The sequence below is a fragment of the Mesoplodon densirostris genome, chromosome 18 (genome assembly GCF_025265405.1).
Source record: "Mesoplodon densirostris isolate mMesDen1 chromosome 18, mMesDen1 primary haplotype, whole genome shotgun sequence".
Taxonomy (NCBI): Eukaryota; Metazoa; Chordata; class Mammalia; order Artiodactyla; family Ziphiidae; genus Mesoplodon; species Mesoplodon densirostris.
Genome location: NC_082678.1, coordinates 25665477 through 25686490, shown reverse-complemented (window position 1 = coordinate 25686490; position 21014 = coordinate 25665477). Strand labels below are relative to the sequence as shown.

The window sequence follows — 21014 nt, the reverse complement described above, 5'->3', positions numbered from 1 at the left end:
ACCTGGCAGGCGGGGGCCATGCCAACCTTCCCGTCTGTGCTGTTCCCCAGCTGGCACAAGCCCTGGCCTCCGTAAATGAAAGACTAAATGACCTGCCACTATTTTTATCCCCGTAACTCTTTGGGTTTCAATTCAAAGCAGGAAGTATTTTAGGAAATAAAGACAGTGACCCTAAATGGAGAGGAACACACGACACAGGTGAAAAGACAGTAGCGTCCACAGGGTGCACCCAGACGCAATGCTAGACTTGCCAGGTGAACACGATGAAAAATAATTGTGATGCCACAGAAAGATGCAAATGAGACCGAGGACACGAGGGAATGATCATTGTCTTTATTCATACACACTTGCTTCCAAGCTACAGTTAATGTATCTAACAAAGCGTATCATGCAAACAAAGATTAGAGGTTATATGACTCAGAGCAATGCAGTAATTTGTACATCCATTTCACCTGTGGTAGACCAAATGTGATCTGACAGCTGAATGGCCTCTACGTTTTGCCAGCAGGTGCTTGACAAAAGGGAAAACTGCAACCTCCACCTCTTCCTCTTCCTCTTCCATACAAATTTGGGGTCTGATATAGGATCCTTTTCAAAAATGCTTTAAACACGGCTTGTCCTTCAGTCCACCCTTCCCCCAAATTCATGCAGCAAAGCAGTGATTCCAAATGTTTCTGACCATCTACAAAAGACATTCGAAAAGACCCTAATAGAAGAGATATGAGGTGAATTTTTAGACTCAAAAGGATAACAGCCTTCATGGATGATTTTGAATAGTCCACTAACCCCCTCAAGAAAAGAATCACAGTTTTCCAGGAAGAGTATCCACAAGAATCTACCAACAATCACAGGAATAAATACTCCTAAAGTGAAGCAGGGGGGACAAAGACAGAGCTGTTTAATCAGAAAAGGTAAAGCCACCTTTTGCCTTATTTTAGAAAAAAAGGTTCTTATAAAGTAGCCTTGACAAGTAGGGTCCCGTCTACTCACTAGAGATGATGCCAATGCGCACATTGGCCGCTTCTTTCTTGGGGATGTCGGGGTAGTTCTGAGCCGCCCAGGGACCAAGTTCTCACAGGGCATCACTGAACTTTCACCATATATGCGAGACCTGGGGGCCCGTGGGGATGGGAGACAGAGCTGAGGAGGCGCCCCCCATCCCCAGGCCAAAAGGTGGTCGCAGAGTCTCACAGGGCGAGGACACGGGAAAGCTGTCCTAGAGCTGCATCTGGAAAGGGGACAATAAAGCCATCTTTCCCGTGGTCCAAAAGTTTCTAGACTTTAGACAGTTGTCCCCAGTGTCTCATTAAAAACACGGAGGGCATCATTCTGCTCACATGTTCCACCTGGACTCCCAGTCATTGTGATGAGGACTCCATATGCCACTGGATGGGAAAATCCTGCAGGGGGACTGCAGGACAGGGGCGCTCTAGCTGACCCCAGCTGAGTCCTCCTACAGGCTCCATGTGATTGGAATCTTATGAAACTGTCAGTAGTTTTATTTTAAAAAACTCATTTCTAAGGAAGAATTGAGTTAATAAAGTTCTCTATAAAAAAGTATAAATAGCCCAGTATATTCAGATGTTCTGTTGGAATTAAGAGATTAATTTCTTCCATAAGGTTTCAAAAAAGTCTTTGGAACGTGTGGGCCTTAGTGTGGGTCATTTTAAGGCTGTTTGATGACTGAGTTGGACGCACACAGCTATTAACTGACAGCCGATCACACAGATCAGAGGCCCTGGGATCCCAGTCATTCCGCTCTGAACCCTCCTGACGAGCCCCTGACATTATCGGATTAACAGAATTGTGGTCAACACCATTTCTACACGGCTGCCTTCACCCACGTGTAACTCAGGTAACCTTGCTAACAACAGAAATATACAGCATTCCCTAGATTTGCTGCAGCAGCCCAAACGGGAAATGACAGAAATGTTGAGTCAGTATATTTCATAAAAGGTAACCCAAGTAACTCAAGGAAAAGGTTTAAAAAATATTTCCCAACACTCCCTGTCAAATTAGGGTGTGGTCACTAACAGCCAGAATGTCTTCTGCTTCCTGTGACTGTCAGGCCTTCGCTGTCCCCGTGACCCTGAGAGTCTTCCTCTCTGGGTCCCTGCCCCGCGTCAGGTTCACGATGGTGACTCTTTAGTGCTGTCCCTGCCTGGCTTAAAGAAGCAGGAAATGACACAAGAAATAGGCGACTTCATAAGACCAAGGTGAGAAAATGACTGTCAGATGGTGTTTCCTTTCTGAGGCTTTTAAAGACATAAGACCCTCACTTTGTCCCCCGCTTCAGCACTGAGAAAACAAACGCTAGCAAAACACTCAAATTCCTCCTGCTACGTGGAATCGGGGAGGTGGGGGGGGACCTGCAGTGTTAGTTGCTTTTGCTCTGTCCCCGCTCCCCGCCCTCAGGCCCCCCAGCTACAGGAAGTTACAGGGGAAAAGTGGGTGCGAACCCACCTGCTGGATGCTTCGGCCCGCCCAGAGAACCGGGAGCCTCTTCGAGGGGGCAGGGAGGATGCTGCTGGCGCTTGGGAGATGCTCGGGAGGAGGGCCAGCAGCTGCTTGCGACACCACCCGCGGCTCAGCCTCGGGAACTGCAGCACCCCTCCCTCCCGCTTCCTCCTGCTGCAAGCCTCCGCCAGCCCTTCCGCACTCAAACCCACTCTTCCCTAAACTCCCTGCCGACCACAGCTAAGGACCACGGCTCAGAGGGGCTCGACCCTCGTTCGCTGAATCGCGTTAATCCGGGTCCTCACGCTCTCCTAGCTGAACATCTCAGACCAAGTTTCCGGAGATCTCTTAACCCTCTGGCTTTCTCCCAAAATCCTAATAGGAAAGCCTAACCATCTCCGAAGACACGAGAAGGCAGAGACTCTGCATGAACGTGAACCAAATAGGAGTAGACGTGATGGAGAGCCATCGCTCGGTTCCCGGGGGCTCCTATCGGCCTTCTGAATTGTTCCAGCCTCGAGCAAACCTCCCATTAACCTCTGCAGGCTGCACACCCCATATCCTTCCTTCAGCCCAAGCCCCTCGTGGGTCTGACGCGATGCCCAGAGCAGGGCCGCCAGCGCACTGGCCGAAGCCTTGGAGGGAAGTCCGGCCTCTGAGCAGCCGCCTCCCAGGGGAAGGTCACGGGACCAATCTGCACGGCCTTTCGCGTCAGTGTCTGGCGGGGACCCAGCTCGAGGTGGATTCCTCTGCGGGCCTGGACCTCCACGGGCCCCAGCGACACAGGTCGCGCCCGGGGCTGGCCCTTCCCGGGTCCCTCAGTGACTTGGCCCTTCAGGGCCTCCTCGTTATCCCAGCCCCTTCGAAACGGCGGCCCCTTCCCTGTGGCTTTACTTTACATGACCTCCACGAAGGGGCATAAAGCCACAGACCTTTATCAATCCGTTCTGCTAACGGTTACCAACATGACGTGCGCTTTCAGCAGAACTGTCTGGGGTTGCTCAGATTTTTAAAAAGCATTACCTTCTATCTACATTCGGGACATGGCAACGTACCAACACGCCCCATCACGGTAACACTTGGCTGGCACTGGAGCTTTTGCTGTTTTCCCCCCAAGTTTGTCCTCAAGCCTGCAGTCCCTCACACAGAGTACACAGCCCCCCAGACACGGTATTTCCTTTAAAACTTTGCCACACACTCAGAAAGGATAAAAACCAGCTGGGATGTTTCCTAGAGAAAGATGAATAATTTGGAGATGTGTTGGCTGTGTGAAGGAGAGCGTGACTTGCCCAGGGCTGAGCGCGAGCAGGCAGCGAGGGGCTCGGGAACACGCGGTTCAACCCCGTGGGCTCCTTTCTGGGACCTTCCTCACCTCTGGGGCTGGGCTGGGGATCTGCCGTCCTGCTGTTGCTCCGTTCTGGGGCAGGTGGCCGGCTCTTCTGCTTCTTAGGCTCTTTCTATACTTGGGTCCCTTTTCTATCAGACCAAACGAGGTGCACCTGGGGAAGATGTGGCCCCCGGACCCATGGGGCCACAGCTCTGCAGCCGGGGCCCCTCTGGAGCCCTTGAGTCTACGGTCCGTAAAAGGTGGCGGAAGAATTTGCTCTTTTCTGGTCTAACCTGTTCCCTACCCCATCTCCTCCTCCAATCAAGGGTTCCCAGGATGTCCGAGGCCTCTCATCCCTAAGACCCCTCAGCAGTCGTGTGGCAGCTGAAAATCAGGCAAACAGCCAGAGAGTAAAAATGAGAAGACGCTTCGCTGGGACACGCTTTTGGGGGACAAGGCGGAACAGAGCAGCCCCCCGTAAGGACTGACAACCATGTTCCTTGTAAACGTTCTTTCTGCTGTTGCTGACCGGCTCCCCTGAGGACCGCGCACTGTGATGCTGTGACCCACGGAAGTGCTCCTTACAAGACAGGGAAGGCCGCTTCTAGCAACATCTGGGAGAGCATCTGCAGCCTCCCCAGAGCGTCTGCTGACAGCTCCAGGGCCTGGCTGTGCCTCACCAAGGCTGCACGTGCGGGAGCAGACGGTGGGGCGTGCCGGGGACGGTGAGATGGACAGCACGCTTCCGGGGCGTCCGCACACCCATGTCAGGCAGGGCGTCCTCCCGTCCCTCCTACCCCGAGCCTCCAACAGCAACAAGGCTGAAGGGAAGAACTAACCGAACAAAGTGCAGCCCGTGGGCCGTGACGACACCACACCTGCACGAACGTACTGGGGGCACGGGAGCTGAACACCTCCTGCTACCACAGGAGGAAGCGTGATGAAGGCGACAGGGCTCAGAGGCTGAGAGGGAGTCTCACCTCGACAGTAACCCCTCCCTCCACGATGAAACTTTTGTTTGCAGGTAGAATCAAATATTTTTATGTATATGTGTAGGTAAGCCTAATTGATCATGCAAAGTAGCCATTCACCTTCGAAATTAGATCTACTGCAATAAAAAATCAGTACGCCCGACACAGTGCCAACGCAGGGTACGCACGGAGTCGGGCTGGGGAAGAGGAAGCACAACGGCACAGAAGGAAGCTAACACTTAATCAGAAAAGCAGACTAGAAACTGGAGCCTTCACAAACATAGCACAGTTGTGTCTTATAAAATTATTATAATACTCTTTGTACTTGATACGATTATATCAATAACATAGATTCACTTGTTATTAAGGTTTATTCTAAACATGCAAAATTCATTGCATGATGCCTTTGCAAAACATATTAAAATCCTTCTAGCAATAAAACCTTTGAGCTGATACGCATCCAGGTTTCCTGTTCTACAGCTTCAGGCGTGTCATTCAACATGGACCGGAAATGGGGGACCAAAACTGTATTGTTCATCCCAAGAGGATGTCGAGGGCTGGAGACGCGAGGGAAATCGATTCTAGGGGCTGAAGTTAGTCAACACTTGGATTAACTTACTGTACATCATACTCTCATAAACACCGCAGCCTATTAAATAAATAAGTACAAAAGGGGTGGGAGGCGTACACTTCGGCTTCTTAGGAAGTAGGCAGCGGAATATCGGTGTGAGGGGGGTTGGCTAACAACACTGGTGAGTAGTGGCATGACGGCTGATGGCACCCTGGATCCAGAATGATCTCCCAGAGATTAAAATGAACATCACACGCACACTGATCTGCCCTTGATCTGAAGTGATTTCACATGCTCATTTAGCGGAGTCCTTAGAAGATTTGGCCTCTTAAAAAGAAATGCAAGTATCAAGACAGTTATCAGCCAAGTAGGGTACAAGGTGACAGACGCCCCCAACGCTCATCTGAGGTTTTCTTCCTCTCTTTTTCTAAACTGGTAACTGCTGGACTGTAACTGTGAGTGGGTCACGACTGTCCGCATCTGGGAACAGTGAGCTTGCGGATGGGACTAGATTCCTCCTGGCCTCTTGGGCTCTAGGGGCCGTTTCCATCGAGGCAGAGAACACAAGCAGCGGGTCCTCTGAAGCCCCAATCCCACCTCCCCCGGGTCCCGCCTTGCTCACTCTCTGGGCTCCCCGTACTTTTACTCCAAAGACGTCTTGGGTGGAGATGTTTCCGGTTCCCTGGACTGGGGCGGGTTCCTTTGAACATGTCTGGTTGGGGGATCCAGATGGTGAAAGTCAACAGAGGGTTTGGAAAACATGTCAAATTGTACCAAAAAAAAGAAAAAAAAGGGGCAGAGTCTGTTTGCCTTCCAGGAAGGGTTAACCTACCGCCAATGTGACCTCTACACAATTAAACGGGATGCTGTACGTGACATCCTCTGCCGCTAAGATGATGCTCTTGGTTGTGAGAGACCCTGAACAGCTAATCACGTTTGGACTAATAACCCTACAGTTTTCAGGCCTCCACCTGGAAACAAGGCAGTGGCCTTCAAACTTTAGGGCTGAGGATCATTTCCCACGGCTGGGGGCAGGGGGCAGGGGCTGGGGAGGCGCCTGTTCTCGGTGCTGAGTTTCATACTGTGCTCTGTAGGATGGGGTGCACGAACTGGGGGTTGACATATGAGAACCCTTCAAAATCAGACTGGTCGATGTTAGCGATGACCAGCTGATCGGGTGGCGTTAAGACAGGCTGCCCTCGCGTGAAGAACTTGTCAAAGTTTTCTGCTCCTTTGCCACACTGTGGAGAGAAAAGAAAAAGAAGGAGAGGTCAGTAGGTATCACAGACCCCAGGCAGCAGCTCTCTGGGCCTCTGCAGGGAGGAGCGTGGCCGGGGGCATCGGGGCTGGCTGGGCAGGAGGAGTTCTGGAGGATTTGCAGGCCAACGGGATTCGGAAGCCAGGCAGAGCGAACAATCACAGAGAGCCACTCAGCTGTAAACCATCCAGCAGCCTCGGGACGGACACCCCAGGCGGGAGGGCCGTGTTGCCGGGAAGGCGACAGCGAGGTGACGGCCTCTTTTATTTCTCGTCTCGTCCCGTCACAGAGCCACGAGCATGAGGCCGCACGCGCGGGGCCAGCGGGCACACGTCCACGCTGAACGGCCGGGATGTGGGTGGAAATGAGGGCAGTGGCCCCTGAACTGAGAGGCTGGCATACTGTCCCATGTCTGGTTCTTTGCAAGCCTATCTGTAATACAGTAAAAGCTGTGTTATTCTTGTCTTCCAACTGGGAGGTTCTAGAATATCTCAGCCCCAAAATTAATCTTCAACCAGGAAGGGGTCCGCGTAGTGGCAGGGCTGGGCCGTTCCTTCCTGTGCTCAGCAGTCTAAGTGCGTCTGGTCAACCAGCGGACAGGTCGCTGTGGCTTGCACCGCCGGTGGCTTCGGTCTGGATGAGGTTTGTGCTGGTGCCCCGAGAAGGCAAAGTCTCTGTCCTGGACACTCATCCCTCTCCCCCTGGGTCCATCAGGGCACTTCGTGAAGACGGGCTGCGGGCAGAGCTGCCCTGGAGGGGTGGGGGCGGTCTGGAAACCCAGCCGCTTAAGCAGCACTGCTTTGGGAGCCTGACCCCGAATGACAGGAAGGGGTGTCCCGTTCGCTTTCCCAGCCACTGGAAGGCTGTGGCATGCTGGAGTCCCAGGATCCCAGGTGACTCTGAGACAGAGTGCTGGGAGGTGTTCTGGTGACACAGTGACCCATCTCTTCCCCCATCCCCGGCTGGTACTACGGGGCAGCGTGAATTGATTGAGCTAGCCTAAGGCGTCCTTGCACCTTTAACAGAGCACGGCTCTAGGTAGACTGCGAAGCGGGGTCCACCCCTTCTCCTCATCTGTAAAATGGGGAGAATGGCTGGGGCCCCCTCCTGGGCTGCCATGAAGGTCGAACGTACAGTGTCTCACACAGAGCCCAGCACGTGCGGGAGCGCACGACACCCACTGCTGCTCTTTTTGTAATGGCAGTTGAGTCTCGGGCCCTACTTTCTCACCTCCTCCATCACATCTCCTCCCCGTCTTCTAGAAGCTCTCCTCGAGAATCTAGCTTCGTTATACTCTCCCCACCCTCTTATCAAATAACATGTCTCGGTGGAAAACACGCCATAAATTCCAGGTAAGGTCTTCCTCACTGATGCCTTTCCTTTCTGGGGTGGTTTTTGTTTTCTTAAGCAACCACCTGCTTTGTAACTGGAGGCGAGTTCAGACCAGTGACTGCTGGGTGGTACGTGGGTGAACGGGTGGGGTGATTGCTGGGGCCCCTCCAGTCACTCTGCAGGGGCCATGCTGCCGGTCCTGCTCATTCCTCGGGCCGCGCCACCTGCACGTGGGACGGTGGGGCCTTCCCTTCACTCTCCGCCTTCCCAAGGAGTGCAAAGCACCTTTGGAGCAAACGTCAGCAGAAGCGGGGCCTGCGGCCTGCACCCCCTACACACATAGGCCACTGTGAACCAGTCAAAGGACTCTTCAAGGAAGAAAGGGCACGACGTTTCTCCCCAAGAATTAATCAAGGGTCTGCACTCGATACGTCAGTGAAACCAACCAACAGCAACCAGCGTCCACGGAGCGTCACGTTCGGACACCGCTGTGAAGGTGACAACAGAGAAAGAGAGAGCCCTGATTTGGAGATACCGGTGGTTCTCAACCGGGGAAGGTCTTGCCCCCGCCCCGTGGACATCTGGCAATGTCTGAACTCTTTTTTGGTTGTCTTGACTGGGCTGGGTAACCACAAAGAGGTGTTGGCCCCGACGTCCACAGGGCTGTGGCTGAGGAACCTGGAATATTCCAACTGCGAAGCAAGGCTCCGTGGGTCCCAAGGTCAGTGTGAGGGCAAAGGTGGAGGCCAAACAAGGAAACCAGGCAAAACAGCCGGATCTGAGAGCAGAGAATGGAGAAGCTGCAGAAGCTCAAGGCAAACGTCTCGTACGCAAGTGTTATAGCCTCAGTGGACTTGGCTTTGAGTAGAACATCCTTCGGGACCCCGATTAATCAACACCCATTGCCTGGAAGGTTTCAAGCAAATCTATTGTGGGTGCTCCCAGCAGCTGGGACGTGTGCTTCCTGAAATAGAGGTTACTTCCTTCACTGATTCCTGATATTCACTAACTACGCAAAGATGAGCGAGAAGGAATTTCTGGGAAAAGAAATAAAAGGAGGTGAAGTCCCTAAGAGGAAGAGGAAGGCGAGCCATGGTGAACTCTCTCTCCACTAGCTGGAGACCCATCCTTCCAGCTCCAGGTCCGTCCATCTGTCCTGTGAACAGATCACACAGCCTCTGTGCAACCACAAGGCTCAAAGGAAACACTGACACTGTCCCCTGAGCACCTTCTGCAGAGTACTCACAGATCACCTTCCAACGGGAATTTCTCAAAGCCAGGGCTCCACCGCCAAAGAAAAATAAAAAACAAAGTAAACAAAGAGATCCCAAGGTCTCAGAAGGGGGACCACGTGACCACCAACACGGAGGAGCCTGGGGATGGGATGATGCTCGAGGACGTGAAGCTCTAAAGCTGTGTCCAGAGGAGGCTCCTCCTAAAAGGGCTGCGCAGCTGGCGAAGCCCGGGATGGTGACGCGCGGACAGAAATCCTCGGCATGTCAGCTGCGTGCCGTGACCATGCTGCTGGCGGGGGGCCAAGGGGGATGGCGGAGACCAGGTCAACCCAACCCCGAGCGGGCAGGCGGAGGCAAAGAATGAAAGCTCTGTGACTGTGAGTGGGTCTCGGCAAGCCGTGGGGGGACGGGTCTGGAAGAGCTGAAGGCGGGGTCTGAGGATGAGCTGAGATCCAAGGCTCAGAAGGGTATTTTACCCCGAGGGAGATCACACCGAAGACACTTCCCCCAAGGGGCGGGGGGAGCTCGGCTGCTTTTACCACCGGTTTGGCTCGATGAGAATCAGCACTTAGTTTTCCACCACAGAGGGTCTCTCGGTGCTTTAAAAATGAGCGCTCCACAACTCAGCGAAATCAGGCCAGAAGTAGACAGCCTCCTTTAGGTCAAATTGGAGAAGATCTTGAACTATTTGTCTTTCAAGACGTTTGTGCAAAAAAGGCAACTGTCCTCATACCACCACCCACGCCACCACCACCCACTAAACGGGATAATGAAACTCAGGGACCTTTGCATCCCTGGGGAAAAGACAAACAATGGCTTTAGCCAGCTATTTTCTTTTACGGTAGAGAAGAGTCTTCCGGCCACCTGTGAGCCAGTCTCACCAGGGCCATCAGCTTGGCAGGGAATGGGCCTTGGGCACCATCTTGGATCTGAGAGGCAGCCAGACGAGGCCCGGGGACTGAATGGGGGGTGCGGGGGACACCAGGCAGGTTGGGGTGTCCACGGTCTCAGGGCTCTCTGCCACCTGAGGACACAGCAGGTGAAGGCAGCACTTGCTAGCTGTGAGCAGAACCCCACGGCTGGGTGTGCGCTGCCCCAGCTCCAAAGGCCACCCACACCTTTTGCCAACTGAAGCTGCCAGGATGCCCGCGGGATGTGAGGTCCTCACGACTGGTTGGGACAAAGATTCGCCGGGGGTGAGGGCGGAGGAAGTGGCCCAAGCACGGCTGGGCCAGCATGTGCGCCCGGACAGCTCCTCTGGCCATCCCCGAGACCGGATGACCTCTGTGTTCACGGTGACGCACTTGACACCAGGGGAAGACGGGGAGTACGGTGGGGATGAAGCACCCAACCAGAGGCCAGGAGCCGGGGTCGGCTTGGGCAGCACACGTGCCTCTCTGTAAAGACAGACGGGGATGCGAACACCCACCTCCCACGGCTGTTGTGAGGTCAGAGGGGCGGCATGTGTGCGACCCTTTCTAGATGACCAGGCCTGACACAGACCTATGACGCCACATGCAGCACACATGCCCGGCATGGAGACGGCCACTGACTACAGGCCAAGGACGAGGGGAACGCTAATAACAGTCTATCTCCTGCCTTAGCTCTGGATTCAGGACTTCACTCCGCTGTTCTTTGGACGCCTCCCACCCATCTAGTAAAATCATCGATGAGTAAAATGAATCCAGGAGAAATCGGGACGGCAGACGTGTGGCAAAGCCCTGGGTGGGACCTGGGATGCGCTGCTCCCCACCCGGAGCCCCGCGTGGCGCACGGTCGGTCGGCTCGCAGCCTCTGCATCTTTGCAGGGGGCCATGCGGAAGGGATGGAGCCTGAGCCGGGCTGTGGGCCTCTCGGCTGTGACTCTTACCTGGCAGAGGCCACCAAGAATGCACCACACGTGTGCTGGTCTCAAGCCTGTCCCTTACACCTTGGTGTCTCGGTGACGTAGAAATTAACCTCATGGTCACTGGCGCGGGACTTAGGGTGAGTATGAGTAGCTCGAACACGCTGCCGTTACAGAGCAAAACTCCAAACCGAACCCGGGCGAGCACGAAGGGTGCAGAACGAAGCCAGAGTAAAGGTGAGCAGCGCGGCGAAGGAGAGAGGAAACTTCTCAGGGTGGGGACCGTCTGTGCCCAGGAACAGACGCAGCTGGCTCGTCTTAGGGGAACCGTCCCCATGTCCCGAGCCCCGGTCTGGGGAGCTGACCTCAGCCCCACGCCGTGGTCCCCGTGGAGGGGTGGTGAGGACACGACCAGCAATGGGCTCGGCTCCCTGACTCTTCATGTAGTTAAACCAGCGGCAGAAAGGAGCGAGCGCCTCCTGGGAGGTCACGTCCACACCAGGGAAGCGTCCAGCGAGTGCGCTGGGCCTCCGGGCGGCAGCCGGGGGTCTGCCCTTCCTAAGATCAGCATGCTGGGCGGGGGGCCTCCGTGCATGACACGCAAGCAGGAGCACACGCCAAGGGTTAGGAGGAAGTGAGGTTAGTTTGCGCACTGCATCACCCAAGGTTCTGGAGATGTGCTCACCGAAGGCCTGGACGCCCACTGAAGCCAGTGCATTTTGGTGCAGAAAGTCTGGAGAAGGAGAATGGGCAGGGGAGAGGATTTGGAAAACAGTCAGTGCCTGGCCTGGGGGCAAAAGGAAAGGAGCGGCCCCCATGCAAAGGAGGCCACATGCCACGTGAGCAACGTGGGGACAAAGTGTATAGATTCACGCACGCGTACAGCTTTCTGGAAGGTTACGGAAACGTCAAGTGGGCAGCGGGAGTGGCCCCTGGGGAGGGGGAGATCCTGCCTTTTCATTTTATATCCTTCTCTACTGCTTAGCTGTCTCTGTCACCGCAAGGAGACTCTATTTTAACAATAATTTTTTAAGAAGGGACTGGGGCCTCTTTCACCTCCTGCCAGCATTCCCTGGAGACAGGCCCTATTTTCTCAGACAAAATTAAACAGGGCTCCCCTCACCTGCCGCCTCAGAGCGCCTCTCAGGAAAGGCCCCTTCTGGCCTGGAGGTGGCTTTGAAGACAGACACGCTAAACGGTTAGGTTCCTGCAGGTGAGAGCCCCGTGTGGTTGAGGGCACAGGTTTGGGCCTGCTGTGGTCTGCGTCCTCTGGAGTGAAACACGATGCCACCTGGTCTTTCTTTACACACACGGCCAGCTTCAGGGCGTTCAAGGCCGCTTTTCCAAGAGTGGCTGTTGTCATGCCCAGGATCACGGGGCCTTCACTCCGGTCCATTCCCTCGGCCTGAGGCCCGCAGGGTCTGCGTCCCCCGTGACTCCCCACCGGCAGCTCCCTGAGCCTCGTGAGAGCGCTACTTATTCATATTGATAATTATCTAAAAGTCTCATTTCGTCCCATTTCTCTTTCAAGCAGCAAAGCATCTGGGAGCATAATTACCAAGGAACAGGAAGACATCCTGCCTCTAATTAACCAAGGAGAAGGTGCTGTCGGGTTCCAAGGCTTAAATCCCATCTCAGCACATGACGATATGGCAGATTCTAGTCTCCCAAGGCTGTTAGTGTCCGTATGTTGTCAGGGAAGCTCCCTGAGCCTTGAGAATCTTGATTTTAATTAGCATCACTGCTGCTGGTTCCACGGAAAGGTCAAGAGGATGAACCCCACCTGCCTCCTGGAAGAACTGATTAGATGCGGCCCGAGGCTGCTGTCCACCCCGGGGTCGTCTTCTCCTGTTACCTGGAGAGCTGCTACCCCGTACAAATAACTTCTCAGAGCAATTATCAAAAGAATACAGTGCCATGGGATGTCCTTAGTTCTAGGAAATACACATGGAATTATTTAGGTGTAAAGAGGCATTATTTAGGTGTACGTCTGCAACTTACTTTCAAATGGTTCAGAAAAGAAAATATGTCCGCGTGTGTCCTCGCCTACACGCCCTCACAGAGGTGCAGAGGGAGAATGACACAGGGAACGTGCTGAAATGTTGGCAGTGAGGGAATGTGGGTGGAGGGGTGCAGCAATTCTTTATACCGCCTTTGCAACTCTTCCGCAAGTCTGAAATTAATAATTATTTCAAAATAAATAAAAAATATTAAAAAGAATACTGCATTAACTTTGATCATCAAACCATCTAAACAAACTAATGACCCTGTGAGAAAAAGGACTTTGGGGCCATCAGGAAAATGAACCGGACTGTGCATCTCACCGCAGACCCGAGGAAAGTCCTTCTCTTCCTTTTTGTCTCTTTTTGATAAAATAACGACAGCAATTTCCCAAGAAAGCCTACCAGTGCACTGCTCACCCATCAATCCTGGATATATTTCTCAGTGTTCGCTTTGTAGATTAATTTCTAATCACCACTTCAGTACAGGGGGCGCTTCTGGCCGGCCTGTGAACTAAATTTTCTGCTCGTTGGTGCCCATGGATAGAATTCAAAAAGAGAAGCACCAACTACCTCTCTGCTTCCGATACTTGTGTAGACTGTTATTTCTCGGGGGTAGGCTGAATGGAGATGTGAAGGCTGTTCTTGGGCATTTTATTCACATGAATAATAAATCAGGATAAACGCCTACAAAATTCAAAGTGACACTGGCTCAGGATCTCGGGCTCGCGTGTGCCTCTGAGGGCAGCCTGCAGGGACTAAGATGCAGGCCTTTTATGGTTTCAGGAAAAGCAAACAGAAAGAGCTTTCCTTCTTCAGGGAGTGCTCAGGATGCTGGGCATCGTCCTTCCGTGGTACCTCCTCCTTTACAGAGAGGCAAGTAAAGAGAAAACTGAAACCAGCTTGCTTTGTGCTTTTCTTCCACAGGGAGGAAGGGAAGCCGCGTAGCTGCTAACACCCTCCAGGAGAGCATCAGAGCACAGCTGTCTGGTTTTGCTTTGGCTTCGGTTTTTCCAAAGAAACCGCACGCGAGGATGGGCCCGCTTTCTAGCAAATCACCTTCACCTTCACAATCGCACACGGGACACGGATTCTCCCACTGTGGGGGGCCACAGGGCAGGCTCCCGACTCCCTCTTGGAGCTGGTGCACCCCTGAGCCTCCAGACTCGCCCCCCTCGGGGGGAAGGCCACGGTCCCACCCACCTGACACTGTCACCCCTCTCCCCGCCCCCCTTCACGTGTGGCCTTGAACAGAACCCAGGCTGCCGCTGCACTGCAGACCCACCCTTAACGGTGCCGTGGATGGAACATTCTGCTGCAGTCTCTTCGTGGACCCAGTGCATCGCGCTGTGCACTGGGACGGTGGAACCGCACGTTTTCCAGGCACTTTGGTGCAGCTTCAGGGAGACAGGAAGGTAAGCAAAGCCGGGGCACCGTGGGAGCCCCGACCCTCCAGGGAAGCGCTGGCTGCCCACTGGTACAGTAGCTCAGCTCTCTGAGGGAAGTCAGTGACTCTGCAACAAGCTTTCATTGGAGGGTCCAAAACGAAAGTAATAACTAAAACAAACATGAGACTCCCAAGCTTACAAGGCAAGCCTGATCTCCCGACAACTGCGGGCACCTGCTGCTGGTATTTACAATAACCGAGGCCTTGATTTCACGGGAGCCAGGGGCCAACAGTCCTTAATACAGTAAGTCTCAGGGAAACTGATTCTCCAGCACTTGCTACAAACGCATCAAGCAGACTTCGCCAAGACAGACACGTCAGCCAGCCAGGGCTATAAACACTGCTCAGAGGAGAGCTGCTCTCAGAATCGGGTTCCCCGCACACGTTAAGGAAGATCCTCTGGCAGAAGTACCTGCCTGATGGTTTTCTCAGCAGCGAAAGCCGGGCTGGTACCACTGCATCCCTCTCTAAGTAACAACACTGCCCGTCAGAGAGTACGCAGCTCCGTGTTTTATCTAGAAACTCTTTTGACTTTGTAATTGGCTCTGGGTGAGGGAGCCACGCTTTCCCCCCGAGAAAGCCAGGAAGCCCCCTCGCGGGGTGACTCAGAGGCCGTTGGGTCTCCTCTGCTGCCGCCGTGTCAAGCCCCGCGTTTCTGGCAGCCTCGACAGCAGCGTGCCTCACGCCGCTTCCTGCAGGTGGAAACGGCCACTATTGCTCCTGGCACGTGGTCTTCCCGCCCCAGCGCAGTGTCCCGGGAGACCGCTGAGATGCCCCTTCCCGAGCTAAGGGCCTCACTCTGCGGCCGTGCAGGGGGCTTGCGGTAGGGATGATCTCTCCAGGGGCCAGAACCCTCCAACCTGTCCCCATGCCCTTGACGCTCTTCTGCTTTGGGACAAAAAGTCTGCTGCTTGTTCCTGTGGCCGCTCGCACCCACCGTGGTTTCCGCTTCCCGCCTCTCCCATCCCCTGTCCTTCTGCATTTTCTCCCAGCTTCTTCCTTTTCTGTGTCCAGACTCCCCAGCACAACGTGGGTTTCTGCCTGCGCCGTCTCACCGCGAGCAGATGAGCTCTCACCAGACAGGCCCTTCGCACGAATCCGTCCGTTTCAGGGCCTCGGTCCATGATTTCCACGTCTGTTTGTGAGTTTGGGGGCTGTTTCTTCACAGCCAGAGGCAGTTTATTCTTTTTTTAAAATTTAACCAGCACTCGGTTGAACAATGACCAGATAGCAGCAGCGTTCCAGGAATAAATAAATACACTCCCCGCCCCAGACCCGGCTCCCGGCTCAACTGCCTGCCACGAGCTGTGACCACGCGTCCAGTGAGTTCTGTGGCCCACGGGGAACAGTGCATTCTTGGCTGTCAGAGCCAAGGACCTCCTGGCTTCCCCCGATCTGAGTTCAGGGCCACTGTAGCCATAGGTGGGAAGCTATGCGAAGACGTAACTTCTTCTGCCAGTGAGGTGGGAATAAACAGGAAAGGAAGATGGATATATCATGGTTGACTTCGTGCATGGAGCCTCCTTCTGGAACGTGACTGACAAGTAGCTGCGTTTTGCCCGACAGGCAGAGCAGGGTCAGCGTGCGTCTCTACGTTGTTCCTGTACAGAAACTAAGCTGTGTGTAGGCTGCTACTGTGTAACTTTCATACTTAACTTAAGAAGGCTAAAGAGATATGAAAGGGAAGAAAGAAAGTCCCTAACAACATTCCTCTGAGACCGCCGGCAGTGCCATTTATCACTGTCATCATCTTCCTCCCTCTTAAAACCAGGTTTTGTAACCTCGAGGGCCGGCATCCTCTCCTAGGAGAGCCTCCTGACTCAGTGCCCAGAACTCGCTGCAGAGAAGACGGCGCAGCGGAGACATAAGGGCCCTCCTTAAAATGCCAACTCAGGAGGAAGTCAACTGACCCGATTAATTTTAGGTTTTCTTCAGTTCGTGCTAAAAGTATCTCGGAAAAATAAAATCTGTGGGCTCGCCACCGTCAGTTTTATTCTTGGAGGAGAGGCCACATAAGCATATTGGATGAGGAAGTTGCTGCTCTAAGAATAAAGCCCTGAGCTGCCCAGCCGGTACCCTAGCGCCCCGGGAGGGTACCCTTGGCCAGCTCACGGGGCAACTGTCAGACGAGACAGATTTGGGCTGCGTTACCACCGGGGATGCTTCTGAAGCCGACTGTGGTACAAAGCTGCTACCCGGTGCTCTCGGGAGCCCACCCGATCCTGGCCGAGATAGGGCGGAGCTGGAAGACATGGATCCACCCGGCCCTCAGAAACGGGGTGCGGGGCAAAGCGGGACTTCCTGGGAGGCACGGCACGGCCGCAGGTGGGGTGAGCGAGGGGGCAGACATCTTACAGACTCTCGGTTTATCTCCAGAGGCGTAAACGTGAAGATGTGCTGTGCGATGGGGAAAGGGTCCCGGGCCACGACACCGAAGTCTGCACCCTGGTTCTGCCACCCACCGGCTGTGTGTCCTCCAGCAAGTGACTCAGCCTCTCTGTGCCGCAGGATTCTTAACTGTAAACTGGGGACAACTGTAGCCACCTCACAGGGTCACGGTGAGGGCTAAATGAACGAATCTGTAAAGCACTGAGAGCAGGGAGGGCCTGGGGCGTAGTGTTTGCCAAATAAATGCAAAAAAAAACCCCAAACAAATGGGAGTCTCCAGGGAGTCAGACAGGATGCGTCTGAACAAAGGCAGCAGTGCCAGCGATGACAGCGGGCACACAGCCCTCGCGGCCGGGCTGGCCGGCGTGGGAACCGCGCCCGGGCCGCTGGGGGGCCACCTGAGACCTGGTCACGCTGCAGGGCTCCCGTCAGGCGAGGCCAAGCCAGGAGAGCTGCAGCGGACGGGGGTCCTGCCGAGGCTCGGCGCAAGGACGACAGCCACGTGGGGCGCGTGAGGCCCAGGCCCCAAAGCCGACCTGCCCCGGTCCTCGCGTCGTCCGGGGGACTCTGCTGCCTGCCTTCTGTGGGGCACGGATGCCACAGGCTCCCCCGACACTCAGGGTCAGCGCAGACCTCGCATGCGAGGGCCAGGCCGGGGCCTGCAGGGGCCGGCGGTCAGCAGCCTCCTCTCTGCCGACAAAGCCCCCAGGATCCGGGGACACAGGGCTCAGGAAACGGCCGCGGCCCCGACTCACCACTTTGGGCTTGAAGGGCGGCTGGACCTCCCTGTTCTCCAGCTTCTCCCAGTCGATCCTCCGGAAGAAGGTGTGTTCCCGCACGTCCCGCTCTCCCTCGGGCCCGCAGCCCAGCCGCTTGCCGGGGTGTTTGGTCATCAGCTAGAAAGTGGGAGGACAGAAAGCTCTCACGTGGAGCATGGTAACCTGGCGACTGTAGCTGACAGTCCCGGATCGTACAACTGAGTCCGCTGACTGCAGGACAGAAGCGGTCTCACCGAAAAAAAAAAAGGTGATGTGAGGTGACGGATGTATTAACCCAACTGCGGGAGTCCTTTCACACTGTACACATACATCAAACCATCACAGTGTGTGCTTTAAATATATGACCATTTTATTTGTCAATTACACCTCAATAAAGCTGAAAAAAAAGAAAGAGAAACAGGAAGACCCCCTCAAAAACCAGGGGAAAAGGGATGCCAGGTCCAGAGCCTGCCCTCTCCCTGCTCTGCCCCCAGCCCTGATGGCAGGGATGCCTGGACCACGTCTCAGGATGCTCTGAGTGATGCTGACTCACACAACGGGGACACGTGTGGGCCTTTCTACAGTGATTTTTGTGATAAGGAAACGGGGAAGCAATCTGGACCCACAGGCAAACACAAGAAGCATTTAAATAGCCATCTTTTTTTTTTTTTTGCTGTACGCGGGCCTCTCACTGTTGTGGCCTCCCCCATTGCGGAGCACAGGCTCCGGACGCACAGGCCCAGCGGCCATGGCTCACGGGCCCAGCCTCTCCGCGGCATGTGGGATCTTCCCAGACCGGGGCACGAACCCGTATCCCCTGCATCGGCAGGCGGACTCTCAACCACTGCGCCACCAGGGAAGCCCAAATAGCCATCTTTATATACTGTTTTAGGAGCTGCCATTCTGTATGCGCATTAAGAACACATACATAAAAAGGCACGCGATCACTAAAAACTGTGTGCGCCAGAAGTATCACAGGCCAGTATCACACAGGATGCTATATAACAAGCAGCACATGCCTATTTACTGCCCGGAACAAGATGCTCTCAAAGACTCACACGGTTCAGAAAAACCAATGCTGTCACAAGAAGGGTGACAAATTAACTGCAAACCCAGTGGTGTGGGCATGTGGTCCCCCCACCGTGTCTCTCAGAAGTGTCTGGATGGCATCTCTCCAATGGACCCTCTTGTCCACGGTCACCAAAGGAACCCAAGTCTACCTACCCCTTTGCAGATGGAAACGGCCTCCCTGGACAAGGACTTCGGGTACGAGACGTTGTGCTCCATGATGGACTGAAACAGCTCGTCCTCATCCTCGCCGTCAAACGGAGGCTGCTCCGGAAGAGAGGGGGATGGGGGGCGCCTAGGCTGAGTGATTCCGCACCTCACCATGGCGCCTGCACACCCAACCCAGCACCAGGAAACAGAGTGGGCTTCTCCCACATGCACGCGGCAGGCTGCAGGCTTAGCTTGATTACCTCGCGGGCACAGGCTCCGGACACGCAGGCTCAGCGGCCGTGGCTCACGGGCCTAGCCGCTCCGCGGCATGTGGGGTCTTCCCAGACCGGGGCACGAACCCGTGTCCCCTGCATCGGCAGGCGGATTCTCAACCACTGCGCCACCAGGGAAGCCCAACGGGCTGTCTTTAATTAGGTTGGCGGTCGGGTGTGCTTTTCATTTTCTCCTCTGTCCCTTGCCTTGCTCTGGGCAACCCCAAACAATCTTCAGGGAAGATGTTTGTGAGTAATGTTTTTAAGGATTTGCAAATAAATGACAATTAACCCATTAATCTTGTAATTATGTGTTAAACAATCTCACTGCGATCAAGTGAGGTTACAGATAGCCTTGCGTTCAGAGGGTGCCTGAGGGTGGAGAAGGCGGATGCCTTTGGGTTCTGAACCTGGGGTGAAAGGGGTGCAGAACACGGGCACAGAGGGCTCTCCCCAGGCCCAGGAGTCCACGCCCGGGCCCTCTGCTCTGTCGGGGGCCTGCCGCTGGCACGGTGGCGGTGACGGGGGCTTAGCGTCCCCTGGGCACCTCTCTGTCCCCTTCTACTGCGTTTACAATCCCCACCGGGACAGTGAGGGGCACGGCAGCACGGGGGCAGTTCATGGCTTTAAAGCCAGGTGGCTCTGGACCAGAACGCGGGCCCTGCCTCCTCCTAGCTGGGTGTCCGTGGGCAAGTGAGCCACCTCTTTCGTTCGCAGTTTTCCAATTTGTAAAACAGGGCTCCCTGGTGAGTCTAAAGTGTCTGAGATTTTGTCTTGTGCCCAGTAAGTGCCCAATGAAGGGCGCGGGGTGCTGACGCTGGTACTGGCCAAGGGCCACCATGGAGGCCGGTCCCCCTGCCCATACCACCACTTCTCTGCCTGACATCATCAACCTACTTCTCCTGAGCACCTGTTGTTCTGGGACGCCTGCAAAACAGGCAGTTATTTTCAAATTACGACGTGTAATGGGGAGTTCCTTGTTTTTCACTGACTGTTGCCCCACCACGTTTTCTCTGTAGCTACCGGTGCTCCCAGTCAGGCTGACGCCGCTGAGGTGACACATCCTCAGAGATGGACTCGTGTGTCCAGGGCACATATATACCTGCTTCCAGCGTTGTCTTCTAATAACGGATGCTTCTATCAACATCTCTGTGCACATCACTGTTTCCTCCCTGACATCCTAAGAATAACTCCCAGGTGTGGGATGATGAGAACATTCTGATGTTCCCGTTCAATCTCTCCCGGTCACCCCTGGAGCACTCTCACAGGTCACTGCTTGCTCTCAGGCCCTGGTGTTGAAGGCAGGTCAACGGTGGAGCGTTAGAGTCACATGCACCTTCCTCCCCAGCGACTGAGCCTGGGGACCCAGGGGTGATGTGCGATGAAGTCCTCGAGTACAGGACCATTTTGGATGGCTTCCCTTCCCTCTTTCCCCCATCCTTGTGACATTTTTAGATTTCTACAGATCTGGACTCACTGTTTCAAGCTAAGCTACCTGTTAACTAAAGACCTGGCTTGGTGTAAAAAATTTCTGAACGGGGAGTGCTCTCCTTGGTGATGTGTAATTTGTGGATTTTAAATAGGCAAGTGAGGGGTGGTGGTTCACGCTTCCCAGAATGATTCCAGAATCACTTACTAGTCAGTGGTCACAGGGGCCCTGCCGTGGTCATGTACAGATCACTGATGCGGGGTAGGGGGGGAGTACCCAGGGACAATTCTGGCTGAAGTTCTGGGATAAAGGACTCATTACCGAGTCACCAGGAATGAAGACCAAGCATAAGTGACCCTGGCGGGAAGGCACATAAAGAGGAGAGGGTTGGGCGCTTTACGATGCATGCCCGGGACGCTCTGAGCAGCAAGATGCTCATTAGAGGGCCGGGTAAATACTATTTATGCTCGAAAGTGATCATATTTGTCAAGCAATCCAGGAACTG

The 21014-nt window shown here is 54.5% G+C and overlaps 1 protein-coding gene across 1 annotated transcript in view; it reads right to left on the bottom strand.

Moving 5' to 3' along the window:
• Nucleotides 1–319: 319 nt before the first annotated feature.
• The window catches only part of PRKCA (protein kinase C alpha), a 380941-nt gene continuing 360246 nt past the window's right edge, over nucleotides 320–21014 (bottom strand). The window contains exons 15-17 of the mRNA XM_060082984.1: nucleotides 18815–18922; nucleotides 17588–17728; nucleotides 320–6567 (exon numbers count right to left, since the gene is read on the bottom strand). Of these exons, the coding sequence (XP_059938967.1) occupies nucleotides 6403–6567; nucleotides 17588–17728; nucleotides 18815–18922 (414 nt within the window). The 3' untranslated portion in view covers nucleotides 320–6402. The remainder of the gene's footprint in view (nucleotides 6568–17587; nucleotides 17729–18814; nucleotides 18923–21014) is intronic.